Here is a 24,252-nt window from a genome sequence, read left to right as displayed (position 1 = left end):
AAACTCCCGAGAACTCGTCTTTATTTACAATTTAATTACAATTTAATTACTTGCTTAATGAGCAACTGTTCAATAACACTTTGTTTTCTATGGTTATTTAATTAAACAAAATATTAAATGCAGAACGTGTTCATTGCTGATATTGGACTTTTTATCATCGTGAATCTATTATTGTGAATTTATTATCTCTCACTGTATGTGACTACCGTTTTTTTAATTGAATATTAACTATCAGGGATCGATCATCTTTATTTTCTATACTTTGTCGGAAAAGCTGCGCGTGTTGCCATGCACAGTCACCCTGGCCACCGCAAACCGTGGCTATAAGAGTTAATTTTGTCGAACCCTGTAATTGATCCGTGGAATAATTGCTACAATGGTTTATCGAAAATACTGAAGATTTGCTAGATTCTACGTTATCATAGAAAGCTTCTAACTGCCATTTTACACTCGCTCCTTGATACTCTGCTATCACAGTTTGTAGGTGAAATGTTGACACACATAAATTCGGATTTGTAATTATAAAATTCCATTTCACTTGTCCGGAAGCCGCTTCGGGAGAACGAGCCAAGTATACCATTTTCCAATCGGACTCCGATTTTCGAAAAATTCCACCTTGCACCTCGTTCACACCATTTTGCCAACCAGAAATTTCCTCTACCATTCTATCATCATCATCCATTACCCTGTACATGTCTTTAACAATTGAATAACACAAATGGAATGTTTCCCCATACTTCGAAATATCCCAGGAATAGGTTGCTCCGGGACTTGACTGGAATGTACAGCCGCAATATTTTCCATTATAATTTTGGTTTCATTTCTCGTTTAATATGAATTCTCGGGGAGCACTCCCAACTTACCTGCGAAATCTCTCCTCTATCCAATCTCCATTTATAAGAACCAGTGGTCCTGCCCTGATAACTTTCATCGTTATCAGATATTTCATCGCCAGGCATACGTATTAATTCTACGAGTTCTAATATTCGGCGTTTGATTACGTACTGCCTACGTGACGAACTATAATTCGGAGAACACTGTCGGTACTTATTTAACGATTCAATGAACTCTAATAGATTACTCTCTGAACAGAGATTCCTTCTTTTCAACACAGCTTCTTGGTCCCGCGTGTACCGCCATGTAACGTCTTGCACTTCGTCCTTTGAGAAAGCAAATACGTAATTTAATTTCTTATTCCACCCCTTCTCATACATTAATGGACGATCTATGACGTCCTCGCACGGGTCCACGTGAATCCACCGTTGTTCACTAATGGACCATACCTAAAACATTGTTTATCATTTACAAGAACGACTGCAACCATAACATATTATAATGGTAAAATATTGATGTGCGTTCTCACCTCTACCCAAACGTGGTCAGTCTTATCCCATATGAATCTCGAATCGTATCCCAACGAACAGCAGAAAAGCATGAATACATTGGCCCACTCTCCGCAACGCCCGCGTCTTAGAGTTAGCAATGGTTCTGGATCAGTGTATCGCGGAAATTTGACAAGTGCGTGACAATTAGTACATCTAGGGTAATATACAATTCACTTTTTAATTAATAATTATTAATATACAGGCTGAACCAATAAGAATTGCCAGAATTTTTTAATGGCAGTTCTTACTGCATCACCCTATGCAAAATAAAAAAGAACATTGACAAATTACTTGTGTATCTCTATTCTTGAACACCTGGGGTCTTCAGAAGACACAACTCTGTGCATTTCACAATTGCCCATACAAATAGAACACCTGGGACTATCAACCCATGTAAAAAATTTATATTTAAACCAATGCGTCAGCTCCATTAGAAACAATTCCTTGACATCTATATTGCTCTCTTTAAACTGTATTTTGCTACTTGTTTCTGGATTCTCTTTACTTAACTTAATACGCCTATAATGATAATATATTAGACACAGAGTATAAATAATTCTCAGGTGAACAATCGTAACGAAAAATTACTCTTGTAGTTCTCTCATCCTTTTCATGGTAGCTATCTCAAGTTCCGCAATAGGTATTAGCTTCTTTGCTTTGCTCTGTAAAATTCGGTTCTCATAATACTGAAACACACTTTGGAACTGATGGATAATTTTTGTAAACAAAGCTCTTTCCATTGGGGTGGTTGTTTTTGGCAGCAAATTGTAGGCTGCGGTATTGTCTATAACATTGTTCCTAGCAGAGCAGTTCTGTGATAGTAGGTTTTCTAAAGCTAGCAATTTGCAAAGAGATGCCTCTGGTGGTAAGATAAGAGAGTCAGAAGCCTGTTAAAACAATTGTGAACTTTAAAGTTGCTGCACGTATATTGGAAATAATGACTGAAAATTGTCACTTTTAACGTAATTACCTCGACAAATCCTATGTCAAATAAACATTCCATAGCTCCAATAGCAGGAAGCAACTTCTCAATGATAGGGTCCTCCAGACACACCTCTCTAAACTGCTTGTCATTCGGATGAGACAAGATGTTTTGACAGACAGTTAATAATGCACTCTCTGCGTTGCTTTGAACGACTTCGTCGTTCTCTTTTAATAGGTCTAAGCAACGTTGTAAATCTTTATCCATGATCGTATTGTGCAAATAATCATCAAGAATGACACCTAAACTGATCACCGAATTACCAGCCGTCGAATTTGACTAACAGTTTGAGCGTTTCCCCACTGTACCAATTGGCGCTGCTTGAACATTGAAAGGAGCTTCATTGTTCCTCCACCAGAGGTGCTACACCATGTATAGAATGTAGGGTTGTTCAAAAATATTAATTATGGCAAAATTACGGAATCAATAACTGAACCGAGTGCACAAAATTGTTCAGTAAATTCTGCTGCATCGATATTATGTTAAAAAATAAACAATGACAACGCAAATTATACTTGGTTAACGTAACAGTTAACCAAACTTCAAAGAGCAATTGTAATTACTTTTCGCAATGTTGTCATTTGTTTGTGTATACAATATCGATGCAGTAGATTCTTCTGAACAGTTCTGTATTCTCAGTTTAGTTTTTCATGGCTTAGTTTTACCACAATGAATGTTTTTAGGTTCAAGATCTCTACAATTAATACTTCAAGCCTTAGACCAGAAGTGGCTATAATGTACAACGTGTAGAATGTACACAAAACCTCTTTTTATGCTGATCATCATGGAGTGAACGCGATCTTTAGTCTGTTTCTGAAATGAAACCTAAATCTTCTTTTCATGAAGTCTGTACGCGCAGCTATGATTTCTACCCGCAACCTAGTATTTCGTAAACCAATGACCCTAGATCGTGACGAGAATTTGCGAACTGCGATTTGCACATTTGTCATTGCATTCAAATAAGCGGGTAAGGTCACTGATTTATCTTCAAGTGCTTGTTACATGATACGTGTGTTTGTACTCGTGATTCAGCAAAACGAGAATTACGTATTGTAACGCGTCGCTATCTGTTACAGACAAGCCACAGTCTATCAGTGATCATCGTTCCGGTCAGTTGAGAAATTTTTGAAAATGGTTAAAGCCGTGTGCGTTCTTCAGGGTGATGCCAAAGGCACCCTGTTCTTTGAGCAAACGGTAAGTAATTGTTCGCGAATATTCGATTTAGATTGTTTCGTGATCGATTTTTATTTATATTTTACTTTCATAATATATTTGTCGAGCAGGGTAGTTCAAGTGCGGTGAAGGTCACCGGCTCGGTTAGCGGCTTGCAAAAAGGACTGCATGGTTTCCATATTCACGAATTTGGTGATAATACTAACGGTATGCTTCTTTTGTAGAATATATATGTATATACGATTTTATATAAATTCAATCGAATAATTACCCTCTAATCATGAATTCTAGAATCTTCAGGCATGTTCTAGAAATCGTGTTGATATTCATTTATTTGACACATATACGTAACATATAGATTGTTCTAACAAATAAAGATTTAAATATCGTTTTTATATTAACTTTTAATAGGGTGTACAAGTGCTGGTCCCCACTTTAATCCATTGGGGAAGGATCATGGTGGACCTCAATCAGACACGCGTCATGTTGGAGATTTAGGAAATGTTGAGGCAGGTGCTGATGGTGTTGCTAATGTCAACATTACTGACAAAATGATCCAGTTGCAAGGAGAGCACAGCATAATTGGCAGGACCCTTGTGGTAAGATGACAATGACTTTACCAGCCAGTTTCACATTGTACAAATTTATTTATATCGATTTTTTCTATCAGGTGCATGCTGATCCAGATGATCTTGGAAAAGGTGGACATGAATTATCAAAAACTACAGGAAATGCTGGTGCTCGTCTTGCTTGCGGTGTAGTTGGCATTGCAAAAGCCTAAATCTATATATTCTACTACAATAATGAGATCTGCAGACCCATTAGGCATTCAGAGAACAAGTTCAAATATCATTCCTACTTTCCTGTAATAGGAATCTGTTGTATGTCTTATAATCTTTGGTACACTAATGTTGAAACCAATAAAATATATGTTATGATTTCTTTATAAATCAGTTATGTAATATTATTTCAAATCCATCCCTATGAAAATTGTACTCATCTTTTTCCAATCCAAATCCTTTTAAAGATCAAGTTGTTCTACTTTCTTCACTTTAACTATTGTACTGAAAATAAACTTCGGCTTAAATATGTTCTGAAATGTTGTATTTTGAATATGAATTGAAAAATATACGAAAGACAAGAAAATCATTATTCAGAACGATAAATAATATATGTGATAATACATGTTCTAAATTTATCCTTTTAAATAACGTGGCCAGATATTTCTTCATACTGATACGTATGTATTTGATTATTAATTATCATCTTTCATGTGTATAAATAAATGCGCGTGTAGTAACCTGTTTGTTACATAACGTTAGTTGACAAATACATAAATATGTAAACTTATACATTAGTAGTTATATAGTGATGCATTAGTTGGTACATAGTATTTTTTTCATAATGCTAGTTAGAAAAAAAAGAACTAGGAACCAAATGAACTTTCACGTGAAATTGGCAACACGTGTATGTATGTATAAATATATATATAAATACAATATATATATTGTATGTATGCATTATATTTATATCGTGTTGACTTTATGCACATGTGGTGTTTTATGCACAAGCAACTAGCACTCAACTGACGTTTCCGTCATGCAATTAATGTAATAAAATCTGTATACACGTTGATTGAACCGGCAAGTGTCATAATAAATTTACATTTATTATGAAAAGTAATGTTGTCTTTGTCCTTTCAGATTTCTACATGATTTCTATGGTGTCGATTAAAAGAAAAAATTACAAAGGAATAACCAGATGAGAATGAATCTGTAGGCTAAAAGATGAAATGACGTGCCGCGAGTGTTTCATGAAATTATTAATATTTGTGATAATATAAAACTAGCTACCTCGAATGATCGATTAATCGTTAAAAAGTAAGTGAATATTAATCGTACTTGTATGAACGATGTAAATATTGGAGTTCTAAAGAATTACTGGTTGAAATTTTAGGAAATGTTTACTTGACTGTAATTTATTTATTTTATATAGAGAGTGTTTTAATATGTACAAACGAGTAGGAAAGAATGAGGAGCATGAGTATTCCATACCTGCCAAACGAGCAAAATATGATACAACGAAAGGATCCCTGGCTGGTGTTTCTACAAGTCGTAGAAGCTCAACAAATAAAAAGACTGGAAAGGCTGATGATATTTGGGGTGATGATTTTGCAGAAGCAGATATTGAAGAGATGGATTTTGTTGCCTCACAGGCTTGTGTACTGATTTCATTTATTATTTATTATTATCTGAACTAGGCCATATATTCAGTGATTGTACTCTTTGCAGGAAGAAATTGCTTTGACTCAAACAAATCTGGAGCAGCAAGTATCATTCACGCAAAGATGTAATGTACCATCAACAAGCAAAGTTGGTGCTAATATAAATAATGTTATGAATAAATCATTAAGACCTTCTGCATGCACACCTCAGAAGAGAGGAATGGAAAACTTAAAGGACGTGAGTCAAATAGTATCTGTTGATTATAAAGAGTTTGAAAATAAATTAGTGAATAGGCAAGTTTATAACTCAACATTTAAAATAGAAGAAAGTGTTGTTCCACCAGGTAATGTCATAAGTTTTTACTTTTCACAAAACTATGTAATTAATGTGTGCTAATATTTAATTTGTAATTACAGAATCAAAATACATAAAGGAATTAGAAAAACTAAGATTGGAAAATAAAAAGCTATTAAATGATTTCATAACAAAAGAGGGAGAAACAGTTTTTTTGCGCAATCAATTGCAACAGGCTCAGTTAAGGGCAGAAGCTGACAAACTGGAGAAGACTCGTTTTATCGAAGATCAAGAGAAACGACATAGAACAGAAATAAATGCAATTTGTAAAGAAAAAGAACATTTGAAGACTCAATTTGAATTACAAGTTTGTATTCTTTCAACTATGACATTATGACACTGACATCTAAATTGTTTATATTATGAATCAATTATTATTTCTTCAACAGACATTTGAAGTAGGCAATTTAATGGAACGCTGCAAATTGTTAGAAGCAGGAAATGTTAAATTAACAGAACCATGCTCTGTAAATTTGAGTACCTCTATCAAGAAAAGTAAATTTAATTCATCAATGAACAGGTATTTTATAAAATTGTTTAATAAAAATAATACTTAAGATTTCCTGTTTCTTAACGCTATTATTTGCAGAGCGTCGATGTCAATGGCACGCCCAGTAAAAGTGAAAGAATCTTGTGTACAAGCTACTTTACAAGATAAGAACAATCATATTTTGAAAACTTGGAGTCCTTGTAAGTAGACTACACGTGACTTAAGCATTAGCATAAGATATGCTATGTATACTGATGCTTTGTAACTTTTCCTACAGATTATCCTTTGACAAATATTTCCAAGTTAGTATATGATATGCCACAGCCAGAAAAATCAATAGTTAACATTCAAGTGATAGAGAAAACCGGACGAAGAAACTTACCGATTTTGCAGGAAGAAGATACATTCAGGATATATGGTAAAATTTAATATTGATACTGATTTCGACTACTGTGAATAATTTGTTAAGGGAGGCTTCGTGTTTGCTATTACAGAAAATCCTGAACTTGTAAAACCTGTAATGACTATGATAGACGAGAAGAGGTTGACGATAGAATTTATTTTACCGGAAATAGCAGCTCTTCAACGTAAAACGAATTCTGAACTCGAGTCGGAAAATTCAATATGTATAATGAATAAAGTATGTAATTCAGTTTTTCGTGAGTAGGTATCATTTTATTTAGTTAATTAATAACGATCTTGTTATCATTACGTTACAGCTGGTTTCTACCTCGAGAGAGTTGCTTCTAAACCTGATCATTGTTCTTCAGACAATTTTTCAAGCTATGAAAAACGATGATATTCGAGACATGAACGACATTTATTTTTCTGACCTGTACTCGAATTCTGATTTCAATGGGAAATCGGTATGCGATGCTAACGCGTGGCACGAGTGCGAGCGCGGTGTCGAAGCGAGGAGGGTGTTTGGCGCGATTTCATATGTGACTCTAGAATCGACGTATCTTAGCAAATACATTGCTGGAAAGACGCCATTGTTTACTGAAAGGGATGAAAATTATAAAAGTTATTCGCGGCAAATGATTCGTTATGACACGTGGTTAGAAAAGGGTCAAGATTTTGAAATGCTTAAAATGATCTTGCAGTTCATCGTTTTAGTTGGATCTACGGTAATTCCAATTTCTAAATTTCTTAAATTATATACTACATATGCATTTCAACTGTTAGAATATTATTGTTACTGATTAGAGTTTTATGTCCGTCAGAGACGAGCGCATCAATTTAGTGGCCTTATCTGTGCAATCATGATGATTATATGTAATGTTCACAAAAAGGTGGAATATTGTTCATCAGCGTAAGTGAACAATGTCTTATTTTATCGTGAAATTGGTTTAAGATTTACGATTTCATAAGATTTCTTACGCTTCAGGATGGAGTATGTTTACCAAATATTTAAGGAAATAGTCTTTTCTAGACCGCTGCCATATTGTTACTCATTTCTTAGTCATTTAATGATAGTATTTATTAAATCAACGACATACCTGAAGAGGCTCTGTGTTAATTCACGTAAGTGAATTATCGTGCGTTTTCATAGAATTTATCGACGTTAATAGAATTATTCCAAGGCTTTTCAAAATTGTATTTAATAAAGTCTTATTTTTGCAGAGTTGATGGCCGTGAACAATTGGAAGGGTTCGCTACATTTTACTCCAGGTATAAAATGAAAGACTTGTTCTTAGAGGACAATCTATATTTACGTTGGTCATTCATTACAGATGCTTGTCCGCTACAAATCTTTTTGGCGCAGGTGGAGAATCATTATTTTGACATAGTAGTTACCGTAGATATTACAGACACGTTGTTGCAGTTCATGCAATACGTGTTGCAAACAGACGTAATTCCCTTAAGATCCGAAATTTTAGACTCGTGTAACTGTTGTATGAAATTGCTGCGTTTTACGATGAGAACTCTGTTCAAATGCACGGAAGTAAATTTAAGTGCTATCGAGGATTTCGATTCGCATTACTTCCCTTTGCAGCAGAATGACCGTTGCAACTTAAAGAACATTTGTCTGAAACATTCGGCGTCCCCGATAGTAAGAAATAATAAGTGCATATGCGAGGTGTACAAAGACGTATTTTCCGACGTGAATGCTTGGACAGCTTTGAAGAGGCGACAGGTGAAAGTATTGAGAGATGGGATTCGATTCCTTGCTCACTTGGCTATATGCGATCCCGATTTTGTAATTCGGTTATCGGACATCGAAGATTCTTTCCATTCATTTATGAAGAATATAAGCAACTTCGACGAATTTTCTCTGCACGAGAATGAACGTAAGTGTGCACACGCGTATGCTCTACCAATGCTACGCTAATTTTAAAACTCTGTTCTCATCGATAAACTCATTCAGCTTTTTTCTTCTTTCATTTTCGTTTCACGATACGAGCTTTAATTTCGTCTCGACTTATCAGGCTGCCAGAAATATTTACATTTCCGCCCGGTCTATTCCATTTCGTCATCAGTTGAGGAGGTGGACTGGTTCAGTTTGATGGACTCGAATAGATTATGCACAGTCATTGATACTTTATACACATACATGTATTTTTGCTATCTTTCTGGTTTTTAAGAATGTTCACAGCAATTTTTCACTTTCACGATATTACAAATATGTTAACAAAAATCTGTCCTTTTCTTGGAAACCGGAATACCGACTTAAGCCTAGCTTTGTGAAATTGTAAACTATTCATTACATAATTATTAAACATTATAACGTGATCGTATTCTTTATTTTGATAGAAGAGGCCATGGATCGAATAAAACAAACGTTCATATTCGAGAAGGTACCTCAATCTGAGATCAAGAACTTTGGTAGCAGAAGTACAAGTCAACTAGATATACTAGCAAATTTTCAGAAGCGACCCATCCAGCAGGCTTCCGTGAACTTAAAGAAGAATGAAAATCATAATAAATTTTTAACAACGATCAGATCACTGTATAACAGTAGACACGAGTTATCTAATCATTAAAATATATTGCGAAGCGAATTATACAAGACGAGAATTTTGTATCTTATGTTATTCCGATACTGTGAATTAACAGTATCCAAATCGTGATGCCATAATTCTGTGTATATAAATCTTTTCTAATGAAAGTTGAAAATACTTTTTTCTAAAAAAAATAAATCATGGTATAATTGTTTAAATTAAATGCTTTATTGAATACCCTGCTACGTATTGTATATATATATATATATCGCTCAAGTTTATCAATAATATTATTATACTGCCCTTGCAATAATAACCTTCGGCGGACGGCTTTTCCTTCCTTTCCCTCGTTCTTTATCTTCCAGTATTACTATACTGTTATTAAATCTAATCGTTGCAACGCTAGACATCATTCATAATTAATAATTGCTAAATACTTAACATTGATAAGAGCTGGAATTGTTTAATAAATCCTTACATATCTTTTAATCAGTTTTTTTCTCCATATCTATCGGTGTCATCGACACCGTGGTCTAAACATTGCACATCTTACATTTGTTCGCACATTTTTCTTGGACTCAATGTTACAAATAAATAACAATGACAATGATAACAATAATAATAGCTACTTTAGCTTGAAATTTTTTCTCAATACTAATTTCTGCACCTATTATCCTCGCTGCTTTTCATTCTTCCATTTCTTCCGCTACTCTCGCACACTGCCTTACAATTCAACAGTTTATTTACATTCCAATTGGGTTCTCGCTTTAATTTACAACGAATTCCTCTACCTCGCGCATAGAGAAGTAAAATTTTCCAAATCATGTTCCAGCGAATTCGATTCTAGTCTGCATCCGGTGACAAAAATTCGATGAGCGCATCGCCTAGGAAAGAATCGTGGCGTCTGCCTATCAACTGAGCGGCTCCCTCGGGATCCATTTATCTTCGGTGCAGAATGCAATAATTTACAGGAATTCTCTTCAAGGCCTGGCAATGTTCGACAACGATAACCGCGGCCGGAAGTAGATAGAAGGCTATCACGGCGGAGCGCGACGCCGGAAGTGATGTTCCCGCCTTCGTTTCAAGCGGAATAACCCCGAAACACATCTCTGCCCCATTCATAAATGAAGAACGGTCGCCAGCGCGGTTTTACTTTTTATTTCCCGTCGTCGGCTGCTCCACGTCGGTTCCTCCAGGCTCGTCGAGCCTCCATCGGTCCATCTTCTTCCGACGTCGGCCGTTCGGCAACCACAGTGCGCCCTTCCCGTTTGCGACCTCATCTCGCGGTGTCGCGCGCGCGGATGTTCGAACTCGCGGCCGAGGAACGCATCTATTACGGACTTCTTTGATGAACTATGTGCGCATCAGTGGACAATTCGTAACCGAGAATACCTCACCGGCGAACCTCATCAGGATGAAGACCTCTCTCGCAGTATCGATCCTCCTGCTGGCTGCCGCCACTCCCTGGCCCCAAAGTAAGCGATAAAGTTAATTCGCGGAAGATCGCTCGTTGATCCTCCCAGGCTCATCGAGGATTTTCCATTCCATCCGCTGGAAAATCGTCCGCTGTATACCCTAGATTATCTTCTAGACGATGCGGTTGCTTTTCGGAAGACATGAGAGAGAGAACACCGTCGACGATTATGATCGATTGTAGCTAGACAGCGGACCTCTACACATTTATATTAGAAATGATGAAGCGCGGTGGAATAGTATCAAGAGATTAAACGAATTTAAGGACATTGTTGTATGTCAGTAGCAAGGAGTTTCAACAAATATCTGATTTATGTTTGTTGCAATTATTAGGTCGTCTATTGTTCGTATCTACCCGCTATAACTAAAGCGGACAAACCAGTTCTTGTTTTCGCTAAATAGATAAGAGACCGACAAATAAATAACGTAAAACGAAACAGTATAAATAAGTGAATTTCAGTACTTCCCTAAGAAATTTATTTATTTATGACTCGATCTAATAATTTGGATCGTTATTTCGCAATAAAGAAAGATCCGCAGTCTAATTACACAATTACGATTACTTCCAACGTGTTATTATTTTATTCTTTCCTTTATCTGTTATTTACTACTTCGCGGACGTATTCGAGCTTTCGATTTGGCGAGCCGAGAAAATTTGTCAATGGTTAAAGTATAACATAAGGTTTTGGGCGACGCACGATTGGCCCAACTGAACGGTGAAATAAAAATGAATGGGAAAGCGGACGCTTTGATAAACGGTTTTATCGATTTACTTCGGAGATGTCTCGACTTTCTTTGCAGCCAGTCTCGTTGTTTAAAATGGCACCGCGATCCGACAGTTTGCGATACGATTTTTCCAAGATCCTAGAGCTATTCGAGTTATTATATATCTTTATTATATACATAATTATAGTCTGTAAGATAATAGTTTCTCCTTTTCATTTCCTTGATTCTCCAAATTATAGATAGCTACTTTAACCGAAGCCTGACTACATATAAACCGAGTTATGATTACTTGACAGTAATATTTGAATTATTGCATTTTTGCATCTTCAACGATTTTTCATAGCGAACTAGAAACAAACTCCTAGAAAAAGATCGCAGATACTCGGCGTGGATGAAGCATACGAGGAAAGTTACATAGAACGAGACGAATGGAAACTGCCGGACGATGCTTTCCGTAACTATTTCTGAGAAACACCGGCGGAAAACCCGCATGAAACAAACCGCAATGAACGAAGTCCAGATAAACGGATGCCTGTTTCTTTCTCGTTGTACAAATCCGAAGCAGCGGTTTCGTTCAATGAAGCCGCCGCTTCTTCGAGCTTCATTGATCGACTCGAACGGTTTCGTGATTGAACAGCTGGCAGAGAGGAACAAATAACGGAGAAACAATAAGGCTTTGATGGTTAAGCCGATTACGGTCGCCTCGCTACGTTTCGATGGGGGGGAATGCGGCGATATTTCCGTGAAATTCCTTTGCCGATATGATCGGCGCACTAAAAGCGCAATCGCGTTGAAAACGCACTCGAGACGTGTCATACAACCCTTGACTTTTCAATACGAATTTCATTTAAATCGAACTATTCGATTTCATGTAATTTATTTAATATCGATTATTATTATTATGATGACAATATTATTGTTAATATAATATTATTGTTAATATAAAGATTTGCTTTGCGTTTCAAGATGGATGCCCGGTAGTGAGGCTGCAGAACGGGAAGGTTCGAGCGAGGACCAGAGGACGAATCATTAGGTTCAGTTGCTACGAGGGCTACACTCTCGTAGGTAACAAGTATTCTACTTGTATTCGGAACCAGTGGGATACACCTACGCCAGTATGCGTCAGTAAGTACGAGTTCCTCTAATCGTATTTGATAAAACGAGTAAACGACACACGCTTGCCAATTAAAACATTCTGAGACTACGGCCGCGCTAATTGTTTCGGCGATGCAATGATTTCTTATTTCGTCGAAGTTGTTGACACATATGCTGCTCGATTGCACAAGTTGTTACACTTTTTTTCTCGAAGATACCCAAGTGAATGCAATCAATAGTCCTGCAGTGATATTTATGGTCCGTCTTAGTCGCAAGATAATTATAACAATAATACCAGTAATAGACGACTTCATTGCATCACATTGCATCTACTGGTTTTACATTGTTCTCGAAACTTTTACCTAATCGAATTAACGATAAAAGTTATTCGAAGTGATGAATTTCCTGAAATACTTAGCTACTTTTGTTTTACCAATATATATATAATAATTATTTACCGCATTTGTTGAGTGTACGTTGGGTGAACGTAATATTGTGTACAGACGGAATTTAATTCGACTTTAACTCGATCCAATATAAATAATCGAATAAATTGTACTAGTTAATGACACGACCTTTGTTCCATCGTTTTAACAGACGCCGAATGCGCCGCGCCACCCACGCCGGAACACGCATTAGTGGCGACCAAGTATAACGGCTCGATATTAGTATACTTTTGCCAGCCTGGTTACGCGTTGATCGGCCCCTCCGAAATCTATTGCGACGGACGACAATGGAACACTACAACGCCGCAATGTCGAGGTAACATTTCTCATTATCAGATTATAGATTTTTACCAAATGCAAGATTTTTCAATCGCACTCTAATACATTGGCATCGTTGAATTATTTTAATCCATCAGCTATACCCAATTGCAAATATTCAATCATGCAACTGTACAACGGTCTGCAGTCTAATGACAAGGAATGCGATTTACATGTATACTTTCGTTTAATTTTGTAATTAGATACCAACGCCGAAGCTCCAACGCAATGCGATTTCGAGAAACCAGACCTTTGCTGGTGGGAACAGGATCCTCAGCATGATTTCGATTGGCGACGACATAATTTTGAGACGCCGAGCTCTCATATCGGGACCGGTCCCACACACGACCATACATTGGGACCTGGAAACGATGGTAATTATCTCACTGCAACAAACAGAACATTGTAATAGGTAGCGGTAGGTACAAATTATTTGTTACTCATCTGCACATTTATTTATTGATCTATTTAGATAAATTTTTACTATATAGGAGAAGGTACCTATTGTGGAAAATAGAGGGTGAAAAATGACTGTTGAATTTTGAAATATTTGTTTAACGCAAACGTAGAAACTAATAAGAGCGAAATAGTGAAATAGTAGAATAGTACAATAGAATAGTAAATGGTAGAATAGTAAAATAGTACAATAGAATAGTAAATGGTAGAATAGTAAAATAGTAAAATAGTACAATAGAATAGTAAATGGTAGAATAGTAAAATAGTAAAATAGTACAATAGAATAGTAAAATAGTAAAATAGTACAATAGAATAGTAAATGGTAGAATAGTAAAATAGTAAAATAGTACAATAGAATAGTAAATGGTAGAATAGTAAAATAGTAAAATAGTAAAATAGTAAAATAGTAAAATAGTAAAATACTAAAATATTCTTTTCGCCAACCGAATCATTTAATGTCTCAACCGTAACATTCTCCCCCTCGGACGATAAAAATCGCGCAAACAACGCTATTCTTTATGCGAAAAGAATATTTCTTTATTTAGTAAAATATGTAAAAACACAGCTATGTACGTTCTCGAGAAACACGGTCTCTAAAATTGACTTGTAACACGCTACGCTCGCGTTCCTGCACAGAATAAGTAGAAACGGCGCGAAATGTGGCCAGACACGTTCCGTTCGACGACACACATGTTCAGCGAACATTCAAATTCAGTTTTAACATTCAAATTTAGTTTTAACATTCAAATATTCGAATTCTGATACCCGCGTAGACTGTATATGGAAATCGAGCGTAGGTGGAACGCTTTAAGATATTTCTTCGCGAAAGCATTTCAGAAAGGGTTTAATAACATTTTCGCCAAGTAAATTTGTCAGCTATCGGTTTGCGATCTATTAAGTCGAATATAATAATTAATTATGCCGTTCTTTATATTGCATAAAAAATTGTGTGCTCTGACTGCAGTACGCGGGAGACTGAATAGACTTTGTCGCTTTTTAATTACGGTACTGCGAGCTGAATTTATCGCAATAGTATCCTTAAATTCTTTAAATGTTTTCAATGCCTCGAATCTGCTCGTTTCCGTCGCGAATTCAACGAAATCCATGTATTTGTAAAAACGCATAAAATTTCGTAAAAGCGGAAATAAAAGTTTCGGACGGTGGTGTGTTATTTTTCAGGGTATTATTTATACATCGAGGCATCGGGACGACTGGAGAAGGAAACTGCAAGAATCATGTCCCCTATCTATGATGCATCGTACACCGAAGCCGGCTGTTTCTCATTCTGGTAATTCTACTCGCGAGAAACTCGTTCCTCGAAAATCCCTTCTTAAACCTTAAAATACGCGACAAAACGTTCGCGGTTTTTCGTAATATTTCTACGGAGAACAAAACAAATCTTTCGTCCGAGCGTTTAATAATTTCCGCGCGTCGCGCGACTTCTATTTTCTCGTACATAAAATCTCAGTCTTCCATGAAATTTCGGAGCGTCTCGATTCACGCTACTTATTTCCATCGCCTCCAGCTGCGAAACTTAACATAAATGCACGCGCGGAAACTATACCGGACAAGGTGAAACGGCGCTAGCATTTAGACGACCATAATTTTCATAATTTTTAAGCGTAAACGAGATTTTTCTAAACATTGCGCCGCGATGAATAAGACGGAATATAATTTGCGGTAATTTACCAACCGTGGAATTATTTCAGGTACCACATGTACGGCGCGACCATAGGCACCCTGAACATCTATTTCGCTGTACCAGAGAAGGAATACGTGAACCTGATGTTCTCCAAAAAGGGCAATCAAGGGAATCAATGGCTGCACGGTGTTTTCAATCTACCGAAGTCTGAAACGGGCTTCCAGGTAAATCTTCTGACAAATATTATCTCTTAATAGAAATTCAAATTGATTGTAAGTCGCGGCGGCGTGAATTATAACGGATGTTTATTATAAATTTGAATCATAATGGATATTCAACGGAGAAGCTTAAATTTTAGAAAGCTAAAATTGTAATAGTTTTACAAGCGAAATTTAGGTTGCAATTAATTTTAAGTAGGTATGGAAACGATCATTCGGTAGATTCTTCAGTTCAAACTTATTTCTAAAGAAATTTGATTACAAATTGTGAAGAATCTATTATTAAAAAATTGAATAAATTGTTTCTGGATGTATAAGTAAATGCTTCACCTTTTCAAAAGAGCACAGGTGGAACGCTGCTAGTATTCTCTCACAGAAAGTTGCAAAAGTTTGAACATCGTCGACTTTTCTCTGGTAACTTTACGATTAAGCTAACAACAATTAGACGAATAATTTTCCAAATTGTTCCGTTGCATTATACGATGCAATTAGATGCGCAACGATGCACCAATCGAAGTTAAATTAAAATGGACGTGTCCGTAATTATTACCGTCGAACAACAACGAAACGAGAATGTCGGAATAATTATTTGCGACATCGTATAGAAACGGAAGCGAACTTTTCTGACGAATTTGTTTAATGATGATTACACATATGTGTCGGTAAAAAATAAATAACTAAAATCAACCGGTAAATACAAGTAAATAAGTGAAATAAAGCCGTATGTATAAACGAATAAGTGGAGGAATAAAGTTAAGCGGTGTACGTAAATAAATGAATGAAATTAAGCTGTGTATATGAATAAATGAATAAAGTTCAACGAATAGTGATCCCTTTAATCTCGTGAAGTAGCGTGTTGGTAGAGAATTTCGTTTCGCCTGCAGCGTTGCGAGGAGAAATCGCGAGAAGAAGGAAGTGATCTATACAGAGCTGCTTAAGGTTCGCCCGGGAGTAAATCGGATTTCCCTCATTTCTCGCCGAAAACAGAGTTCTCGTGCAAGCAACACGAGTTGAATGTGTCTGTTCTAAATATATTCGCGCAGTCCGCTTATAAATTCATCCCCTGAAGCCTACGTTCGGAACCCTTTAAAGCATTCTAAAATAAAACACTAACCGAAACGTCTGCATCCAAATGAACGGCCGACCCAAGAGACATCGGATGCCACGCGAGAATCGTTCCGTCGAAATCTCTACCAACAATGGCAGAATAGATTTTTAATAATAGCAGAATACATAAATTAACAGTAGGAGAACATAGAGGCTGACGATAGCAGAATTATAAATAATTAACGGTAGCCGGATAGATCGAGTTTAACCATGGTAGAATTAATAAATAACCACAGCAGAATAGATAGTTATTAATGCTTATCTCCTCGGTAATTAATAGATTATAACAATTAATAATGTAACATGTTCCCTAATTTCATCTATCGATTTCCATTTATTCGTCTATTATTTATTGTCACTGTGCAAAGGTACGACGTTCATTAATTTACTTCGGTTAACGCTAAAAATATGAGAACGCCATGCAAAAATGGCGGTACAGAAGTTACTCGAATTTCGCGTTCGATTAAAAATCCAATCGCGTCGCACGAGAATATTTCGATAGTTAGAGTAATTATAAAAGTAAATTTCGAACGAGTTGTTTCGCGACGGGCGGTTTAGCGATTGAAAATCCTAGACAGAGACGAGGTACATATACCTCTGAAAAAAAGGAGACAACCGACGAATGTCACCCACGCATGTTCAACTCAAATTTCAAACAAAATGGCAGCGGGACACGGTTAGCGAAAGTTCACGTGCCAGGGCGAGCGCGAACGCGCTTCGGTGTCCTCTCTTTTAATTTTCACTCGTTTATTGCAGATCATAATTGAGGGAGTTCGTGGGAGCAGTTACGTAAGCGACATCGCGATCGACGACGTGGCCATTTTGCAAGGCGAGAAATGTTTGAACGCGTCCAAAGCCGACAACGAGGGCGTGACGGAAAGCGACGATGGTAATTCCGTTTTAATCAATCGAAACGCTGCTTTTTCGTTATCCAATTTCCACTTACTTAATGCCCCTAACGTTGTAACGTGTGCCAGACGTGTTACGATTGTAATCAGACTCTCGAACATAATCTGCTACAGATTCGTGTTATTCCATTCTTTCGAATGAAAATTAAAAGCTGTGCTTCCCTTTTATCAATATATAAATGTTACAGGAAAAATTGACACTTTCCCTGGTTAGTAATTTATTACAAACATTTGCTAAGCGATGTAGTCATTTACATTTTAATAGGTCCAAAGTGAAGATCAACGTTGACCTTAAGAAATCAGGTTCGAGAGAAGTTCTACCTTTAAAATATGGCTACCATAAATGGTCGAAAGCATTCGCTTAAAAATGTATTTAATAACAGCGGATTTTATTTATCATTTTAAAGTTTTCTTTCTATTTTTTTCTCTGCAATTGTATGAATTTGTTTTAGGCGGATTTATAATAATTGGAGATTTAATTTTAGTGTTTCCAAAGAGGATTATAATAACTAATCGCGATTACAATAGCAAGTAACTATTATACCTTTTGTAATCGCGATTAGTTATTATAATCCTCTTTGGAAACACTAAAATTGAATCTCCAATTCTTATAAATCCATCTAAAACAAATAGATAATATAATAATATTAATCCAATTATTATAAATCCACCTAAAACAAATAGAACATATAATAGTTATTTTCAGTTGCAATAGATATAATAATTAAACGTAGTTAGAAAAAGTACAACAACAACTGTTAATAAATGGGAAGCGAAAGAATTCCCGTGGATTGAAAACTGCTGCGAGAACGAATGAAATTCGTCGTCTGACGAGACCTTTGGTAGCTATACGGATGACAGGGTAGTCCCGCCGCGCGTGCATTATGCATTTCTGATCGTCGTCGGTGACCGTTTGTTATCGTGCCGGTTGTGTTACTTTTTCAGATCAAGTCGAGCAAGTGAACGCGCAGCTGACGTGCCGTGGGCGATGCAAAAATGTCGCGGCGACCAATTTTACGTATCACACGCCGACGTGTTTTTGCACCATCGACTGTGCCGAGCACTTCGTATGCTGTCCGGATTATGCTGAATACTGCGTATTGGGTAAACATTTATACGAAAACGTCCCTATTCTTTCGTACCCCTAATTACACACGTTAACCCCCATGGCTTGAATAATAACTGTGAAGTTTCTTTTTAAACCTAGAATAAAATTCTGCCCTTTGGTCGCTAATATTTCAGCGCTGAGATAAGTGTATACACGCTGTAAATATCAATTTTATTTCTCTTTAAGAAATTATTACAATCGAGAATTATTTCAAATTAAAAAGCAATCGCTGTTACCGTGAACACAAAGGTACTGCAAGGGGTTAATGAATAACATTTTCGTTATTTTATTAAACATAATAATAATATGTAAAATATTTACTATTATAAATATTTATTATATAATAATATTACTATATAATAATATTATATAAACTATAATATTGTACTCCTCGTTATGAATAGAAAATCCTAGCGCTCGTCGCGTAACGAAAATAAAAATCGTCCGCTCGTTGCACGAAGTTACCACGCGCCCTAATCGCTGGCGAGCTGTCCGGAGGCAGCAACGAGTTTGCAACAAGTGAGAATGGTGGTCGCGCTGATATTGTCAACCTTGAATTCCGCAGGCTACACCGACGAAGCAACCGCCGAAGAAACGGAGCTCACAACCGCGAGCTCTGACCATGATGTCAGCGATACCGACGACAATAAAGGCATCTCCATATACCCGAAGGATGATATCGACCCCGTCACGCTGAGACCGTCGACGGCCACCACTGTGATCCGGGTTACGAACGTAACTAGGCCGAAAACTGAGAGACCATTGAAAACAACGCGACGCATCACCACTCCGACCGTCCCGACCACCAAAGTCGTGCAAACAAAGGAGACGCCGTTCCTACGGACGACCACTGTCACGAAGAGTTACAATCCGCTCGACTTGCTACCCGGTAATGGGAATTCGTAATCGTGTTTATAGTTTGACGACTAGGATGGCTCGAACGCACGTGTCCCGCGAAAGTCGTACGCTCTCGTCGATGTTCGCGAGGAGAACACAGTCGGCACCGTTCATATAGGGTCATCCGAGATTATTTATTATTAATTTATTTTTCATAGTATTGATTTAACTGTATATTTATTTAATGTCTTATTATTAGCTGAGATTTATATATTATTATTTATCGCTAGAAACCATAAATGCAGTGGAGTTATTTTTTGATCTCACAACGTTGTTTTTAATAGAATTCGTGATAGAGATTTAAACAGCAATTTTAATAGAAATTCAAATAGAAATTTTAATTACAGTAGACTGTTGTCAGAAAGTTAAATACCTCTTGGAAAGATTTCGCGAGGCTTGCAACCCGAAAATAGGCATTAACTGGTCTAAAAATAAACTAAAGCGCACCTTTTAAGCAGCAAACGTTCGCGAGGGTGCCAGGTAAATCGGTAGCCAAGATCGGCGTTTATCGACGCGAAGCGTCCTATATATCACCCGCCGCTGACTATACCCAGGTGTTTCCCCCCCGTAGATCCGCACGTGACACGGCAGGACCTCGAGAAACTACACAGCGCCACCTCGAAGTTCAGCCTTCCGGGCATCGTCGGCATGGTGGTCGGGATTTTGGCGGCGACGTCGATCACTCTGATCGTCGCGGTCGTGATACTGAGGAAGCGAAAGACTTACAAAAGGGGCACGAACGGTTCGGCGTTGTCCGAGGACAGCGACGTCCGGTTCCTGACGTCCAACGAGATCCTGGACTTCACTTTAGCCAGGCCAAGCGAGAACGACGAGACGTAAGTCGTTCACGGTGGTGGTAGCAAACTAGTCGACGACGGCTCGTTCTCGAAAATCGAGGACCTCGGAGGTCTTGAAAGCTTCTGGACATAGTTTGCGACGCGATTGTTATGCCGATCGTCGTGCACTGGGAAATGTTCCACTTTACCGTACCAAAGCAGAGATAATTGTCGTCTCGTCCTTCTTTCATCCGCGGAGAAACGAGCGCCGTCGTCTTGCTCGCTTCGTTTGCGGACGCGAGCACGATGGCGAGTTGATTGCTTGCACGACTTTCAGTGATCTTGTAAAAAATATTTTAAAAGCCGACGATGCTTCCTGTATTTATTTAACGCTTAGACCGTCGCGTTACACAACCCCTATGTTCCATTAAAAATTACGCATATTATCGAACGAAATTAAAATTCTAAAACTAACTTTCGATATTAATATCACTTTATTTCTAATAAAATTAACAAGACGCGATACATCAGCGCGATACCGTGGTTCTTTTTGCAAAATTACAATGTTCCAACATGCTCCTAAGAGATTTAGATTAAATAAAATTAAATCGTTGCTTCTTGGTTCGTTCGTAGAAGTGTTTGTAGTCTGAGGATAATTAATTTTTAAATTGGAGAAAATAATTCTTTCACGTAGGATTTTATATCTCTATCCGATGTTGAATTTATTTAAATAATTGTAAGAAGGACTATATAATACTGTACGGTACAATTAACTGACGATATATTAAAATGATTCGATTGTATCTGAACAATACGGAAATGTTAGCTCGATTTCGTGGTCGGTAGAAATGCGCTATTACATCGAAACAGACAGCTGGTTAATAAATGCTAAATAAATACGAGGAACCTGTGTCTGCAATCTCCGAGCGAGCGAACCGTAATCCCAGCGAATCTTTCAAGATTTCCGGGAATAGCCAGGCAACGACACTATGTATAATGTAGCAATTAATTCTATTCTAAGCTTGTCGTTCGTGCGTCCCAGCGGTGATTTTTCGGCGAAAACGGATTTCGTAACGCCGCAGCTATTTTACAGTCGTTCGCGATTTTATAATTTCTTAACTGCTCCGTGAAATAATTCAACTGCGGATCTTCATGCAAAGTAAAAATTCTCCAACATTAATAATTATAATAAATATAATAATAATAATAATAATAATAGCAGTAATAATAGTTTACTGCAAGATGCATAAGCTTAAATAGATATTTTTTTAGTTCTCCAATTATTTTATTCAGTTGGAAATGATGCAGTAATATTTTAAAATACTTCAAATGTTCTACTGATCACTGTGTCTCTTGAACAAAATATATACGAACTAATTAACCGCAATGGACAGAAATATTTTACGGAAACTCACCGCTGCGATTGCGGTTTAGGATTACATCGGTCAATGTGCGCGTGTGCGCGCGTGTTTCCTAATTAAATGCGGCCGAAATTCGCGTGATTTACGCGGACAATAAATAAAGAGAGCGGCGATCGTGAAAATGTTGAGCTACTAAAAGCGTATTGTATTTGTACAGTGAAAGGGCATAACGATTTTACGCGTTGTATAAACGGGAAGTGCATGGAATAAAGATCGACTTTATTTAATCTATCAAGCCACGTGTTATTGTTGTTAAATTAGACAGACGTTATTATCAATTATTTGAAATGAGATAATATGTAAGAAATTAAAGTACCGAAAAGTAAATTAACGAAAATTAAATTAACGAGAATGCCGATTCAAATATACAGCTATTCCCGTATAAAAAAAGTGTATCCCTTATGCGCGTTTATAATGCAGAGGGAAAGTGCCTCTCGTTCACTCGACGATAATAAATTAAATAAAATATTGCCGAACCACGGGCTCGAATATTTCCAATATTTCTCGTATAAAATACAATTGGAAATATTATATCAGAAATAATGTTTCGCAGCGAATAGAATATGGAACTTTCGACGGTACGTTCCCTGGAGGAAATATTTCCATTTTCGAAGATACACGCGTGATCTGAAATATTAAAATACGACTACTTGCCATTCAAAGTACGCTATTTCACCGAGCACCGTTCTCAACGAGGGGTGTTTCGCCGTAATTAAACGTCCGCCGGACTTTTAGGCCGAAAATGTTCACCAGAACACGGAAGGGATGAATCGTAACGGGGGGGAGGGAATGAACAGAAAGTTTTCCCCCGAAGAAAGTTCAGCCAGAAGTAGCTCGCCGGGCTGGTCGATAATTAGCTTAAAATAGCGGCGTGATATTAAAATTAAAATTTGCACGGCTCCGGCCCCTAAATTTAGGGTTGCGTTTCGACCGGGATAGTTCTATGCCACGGGGAGCATGTCCGGCCAATAAACACGCGCCATTATCGCTACCCCCGGCACTCTGGATCTTCAATCTTGATCGCGATCTTGGACATCGAGCGCGTATTCGACGCGAGCCCGGCCCGAGGACGCGTTTAATTACCAATGAGTCTCGCCCCGGCGAAACCGTCACGTATCCCGTAAAACAGAAGTTAGTGCGAACTGCTCGATTATCCGCGCGTCCATCCATCTTGTCCCTCCTTTAACTCTATCGTTCAGCTTTTACGTCGGCGTTTATTCTATCGCGGACGTTTACGCGCGACGAACATGCAAAAGATGTTCACCGAACGTCATTTTAAATACAGCGTTCCTAAAGTTGCTCGACAGGTTATCTGAAGCAACTTTTACCTTTATAAAATTACTGACCAATGGGAAGCAAGATCAGTTAGCGAGAGGTGGCCGATCGAGCTCGTTTCTCATTGGTCGGCGATTTTCGTTGATAACTCGTTAACGACGTCTCGAAGAATATTTTTGCAAATGAAAAAGCTGCTTTAAATAATCTCAGGTGTTCGTTAGTTGTAAATAACTTCTGCGACATATTCCATAAACGAGGCGTTGAAATTGCAGAGACAAGGTTCCTACGAATTATGGTATGCATTCGTGCTATAGCGAACCACTTTTTGATCACTTTCCTCGTTACTCGATATCGTCAGAATCTAATTAACGCTTTTTTCCAGGTCTGCTCGCGCTATTCGCGGCTTAATCAGATCGAGACGGAGGTTTTTTTTATCGTCTCGATATTACTTGGACAGACTATGCTACGAGGCCGGCATGACAAATTTATTTATAGTTTTCGCTCGCCCCGTTTTTCTCCTTTTTTTCTTTTCTTTTTTTTTTTTAGAGGAAATTGGTTTTCCTCGGGTAATTGCTTCTGTCGCCTCGAATTGAAATTTTCGTCGCCTGGATATTACTTCGTCGAACTCGATCGCGGGCTTGTTTAATAAATTTACCGTTTTCACCGCGGCAACGATTCCGCCGTTAATCCATTCGATAAACTTTCGCCGTGTTTCTTTTTTGTCGACGATTAATCTAATCGACGATAAATCTCCTGTTTAACTGTGTATCTCGTTTCAATTGTTTCGTCGCGTGAGAAGCATTCTATAGGTTCGTTTTGTGCACAACATTCCTGC

The 24,252-nt window shown here is 37.5% G+C and overlaps 4 protein-coding genes across 6 annotated transcripts; 3 read left to right on the top strand and 1 right to left on the bottom strand.

Moving 5' to 3' along the window:
* Positions 1 to 4: 4 nt before the first annotated feature.
* On the bottom strand, positions 5 to 3,115 carry Pngl (N-glycanase Pngl). Its single transcript, XM_078184428.1, has 6 exons — positions 2,356 to 3,115; positions 1,974 to 2,272; positions 1,677 to 1,904; positions 1,364 to 1,538; positions 864 to 1,283; positions 5 to 775 (listed from the first exon to the last, which is right to left on the bottom strand). The coding sequence occupies exons 1-6, from the start codon at positions 2,572 to 2,574 to the stop codon at positions 203 to 205; spliced, it is 1,914 nt and encodes a 637-aa protein (XP_078040554.1). The 5' UTR covers positions 2,575 to 3,115; the 3' UTR covers positions 5 to 202.
* A 78-nt stretch (positions 3,116 to 3,193) lies between these two features.
* Sod1 (superoxide dismutase 1) lies at positions 3,194 to 4,490 on the top strand. The gene is made up of 5 exons (XM_078184430.1): positions 3,194 to 3,334; positions 3,444 to 3,561; positions 3,651 to 3,747; positions 3,952 to 4,139; positions 4,211 to 4,490. Exons 2-5 carry the CDS (start codon positions 3,499 to 3,501, stop codon positions 4,319 to 4,321), a joined length of 459 nt encoding a protein of 152 aa, XP_078040556.1. The 5' UTR covers positions 3,194 to 3,334; positions 3,444 to 3,498; the 3' UTR covers positions 4,322 to 4,490.
* Positions 4,491 to 5,063: 573 nt separating this feature from the next.
* Positions 5,064 to 9,763, top strand: Mus304 (mutagen-sensitive 304). Of its 3 annotated transcripts, none has more exons than XM_078182894.1 (15): positions 5,064 to 5,150; positions 5,244 to 5,420; positions 5,536 to 5,761; positions 5,832 to 6,108; positions 6,182 to 6,426; positions 6,509 to 6,639; positions 6,709 to 6,809; positions 6,887 to 7,027; positions 7,104 to 7,249; positions 7,329 to 7,736; positions 7,833 to 7,921; positions 7,997 to 8,133; positions 8,233 to 8,280; positions 8,343 to 8,900; positions 9,364 to 9,763. In XM_078182894.1, the coding sequence occupies exons 3-15, from the start codon at positions 5,549 to 5,551 to the stop codon at positions 9,591 to 9,593; spliced, it is 2,724 nt and encodes a 907-aa protein (XP_078039020.1). In that variant the 5' UTR covers positions 5,064 to 5,150; positions 5,244 to 5,420; positions 5,536 to 5,548; the 3' UTR covers positions 9,594 to 9,763. The 3 variants fall into 3 exon arrangements, with proteins under 3 accessions (XP_078039020.1, XP_078039018.1, XP_078039019.1); XM_078182892.1 differs by having other exon boundaries at positions 5,093 to 5,183; XM_078182893.1 differs by having other exon boundaries at positions 5,094 to 5,420.
* A 747-nt stretch (positions 9,764 to 10,510) lies between these two features.
* Positions 10,511 to 22,373, top strand: LOC144471131 (uncharacterized). The gene is made up of 10 exons (XM_078182895.1): positions 10,511 to 11,026; positions 12,717 to 12,875; positions 13,443 to 13,607; positions 13,813 to 13,983; positions 15,245 to 15,353; positions 15,775 to 15,931; positions 17,789 to 17,921; positions 18,886 to 19,044; positions 19,614 to 19,937; positions 20,517 to 22,373. Exons 1-10 carry the CDS (start codon positions 10,900 to 10,902, stop codon positions 20,783 to 20,785), a joined length of 1,773 nt encoding a protein of 590 aa, XP_078039021.1. The 5' UTR covers positions 10,511 to 10,899; the 3' UTR covers positions 20,786 to 22,373.
* The last annotated feature ends 1,879 nt before the right edge of the window (positions 22,374 to 24,252 follow it).

The sequence above is a fragment of the Augochlora pura genome, chromosome 6 (genome assembly GCF_028453695.1).
Source record: "Augochlora pura isolate Apur16 chromosome 6, APUR_v2.2.1, whole genome shotgun sequence".
Classification (NCBI taxonomy): domain Eukaryota; kingdom Metazoa; phylum Arthropoda; class Insecta; order Hymenoptera; family Halictidae; genus Augochlora; species Augochlora pura.
The sequence above is the reverse complement of the archived record's forward strand: the minus strand, read 5'-3'. Positions and strand labels throughout refer to the sequence as shown.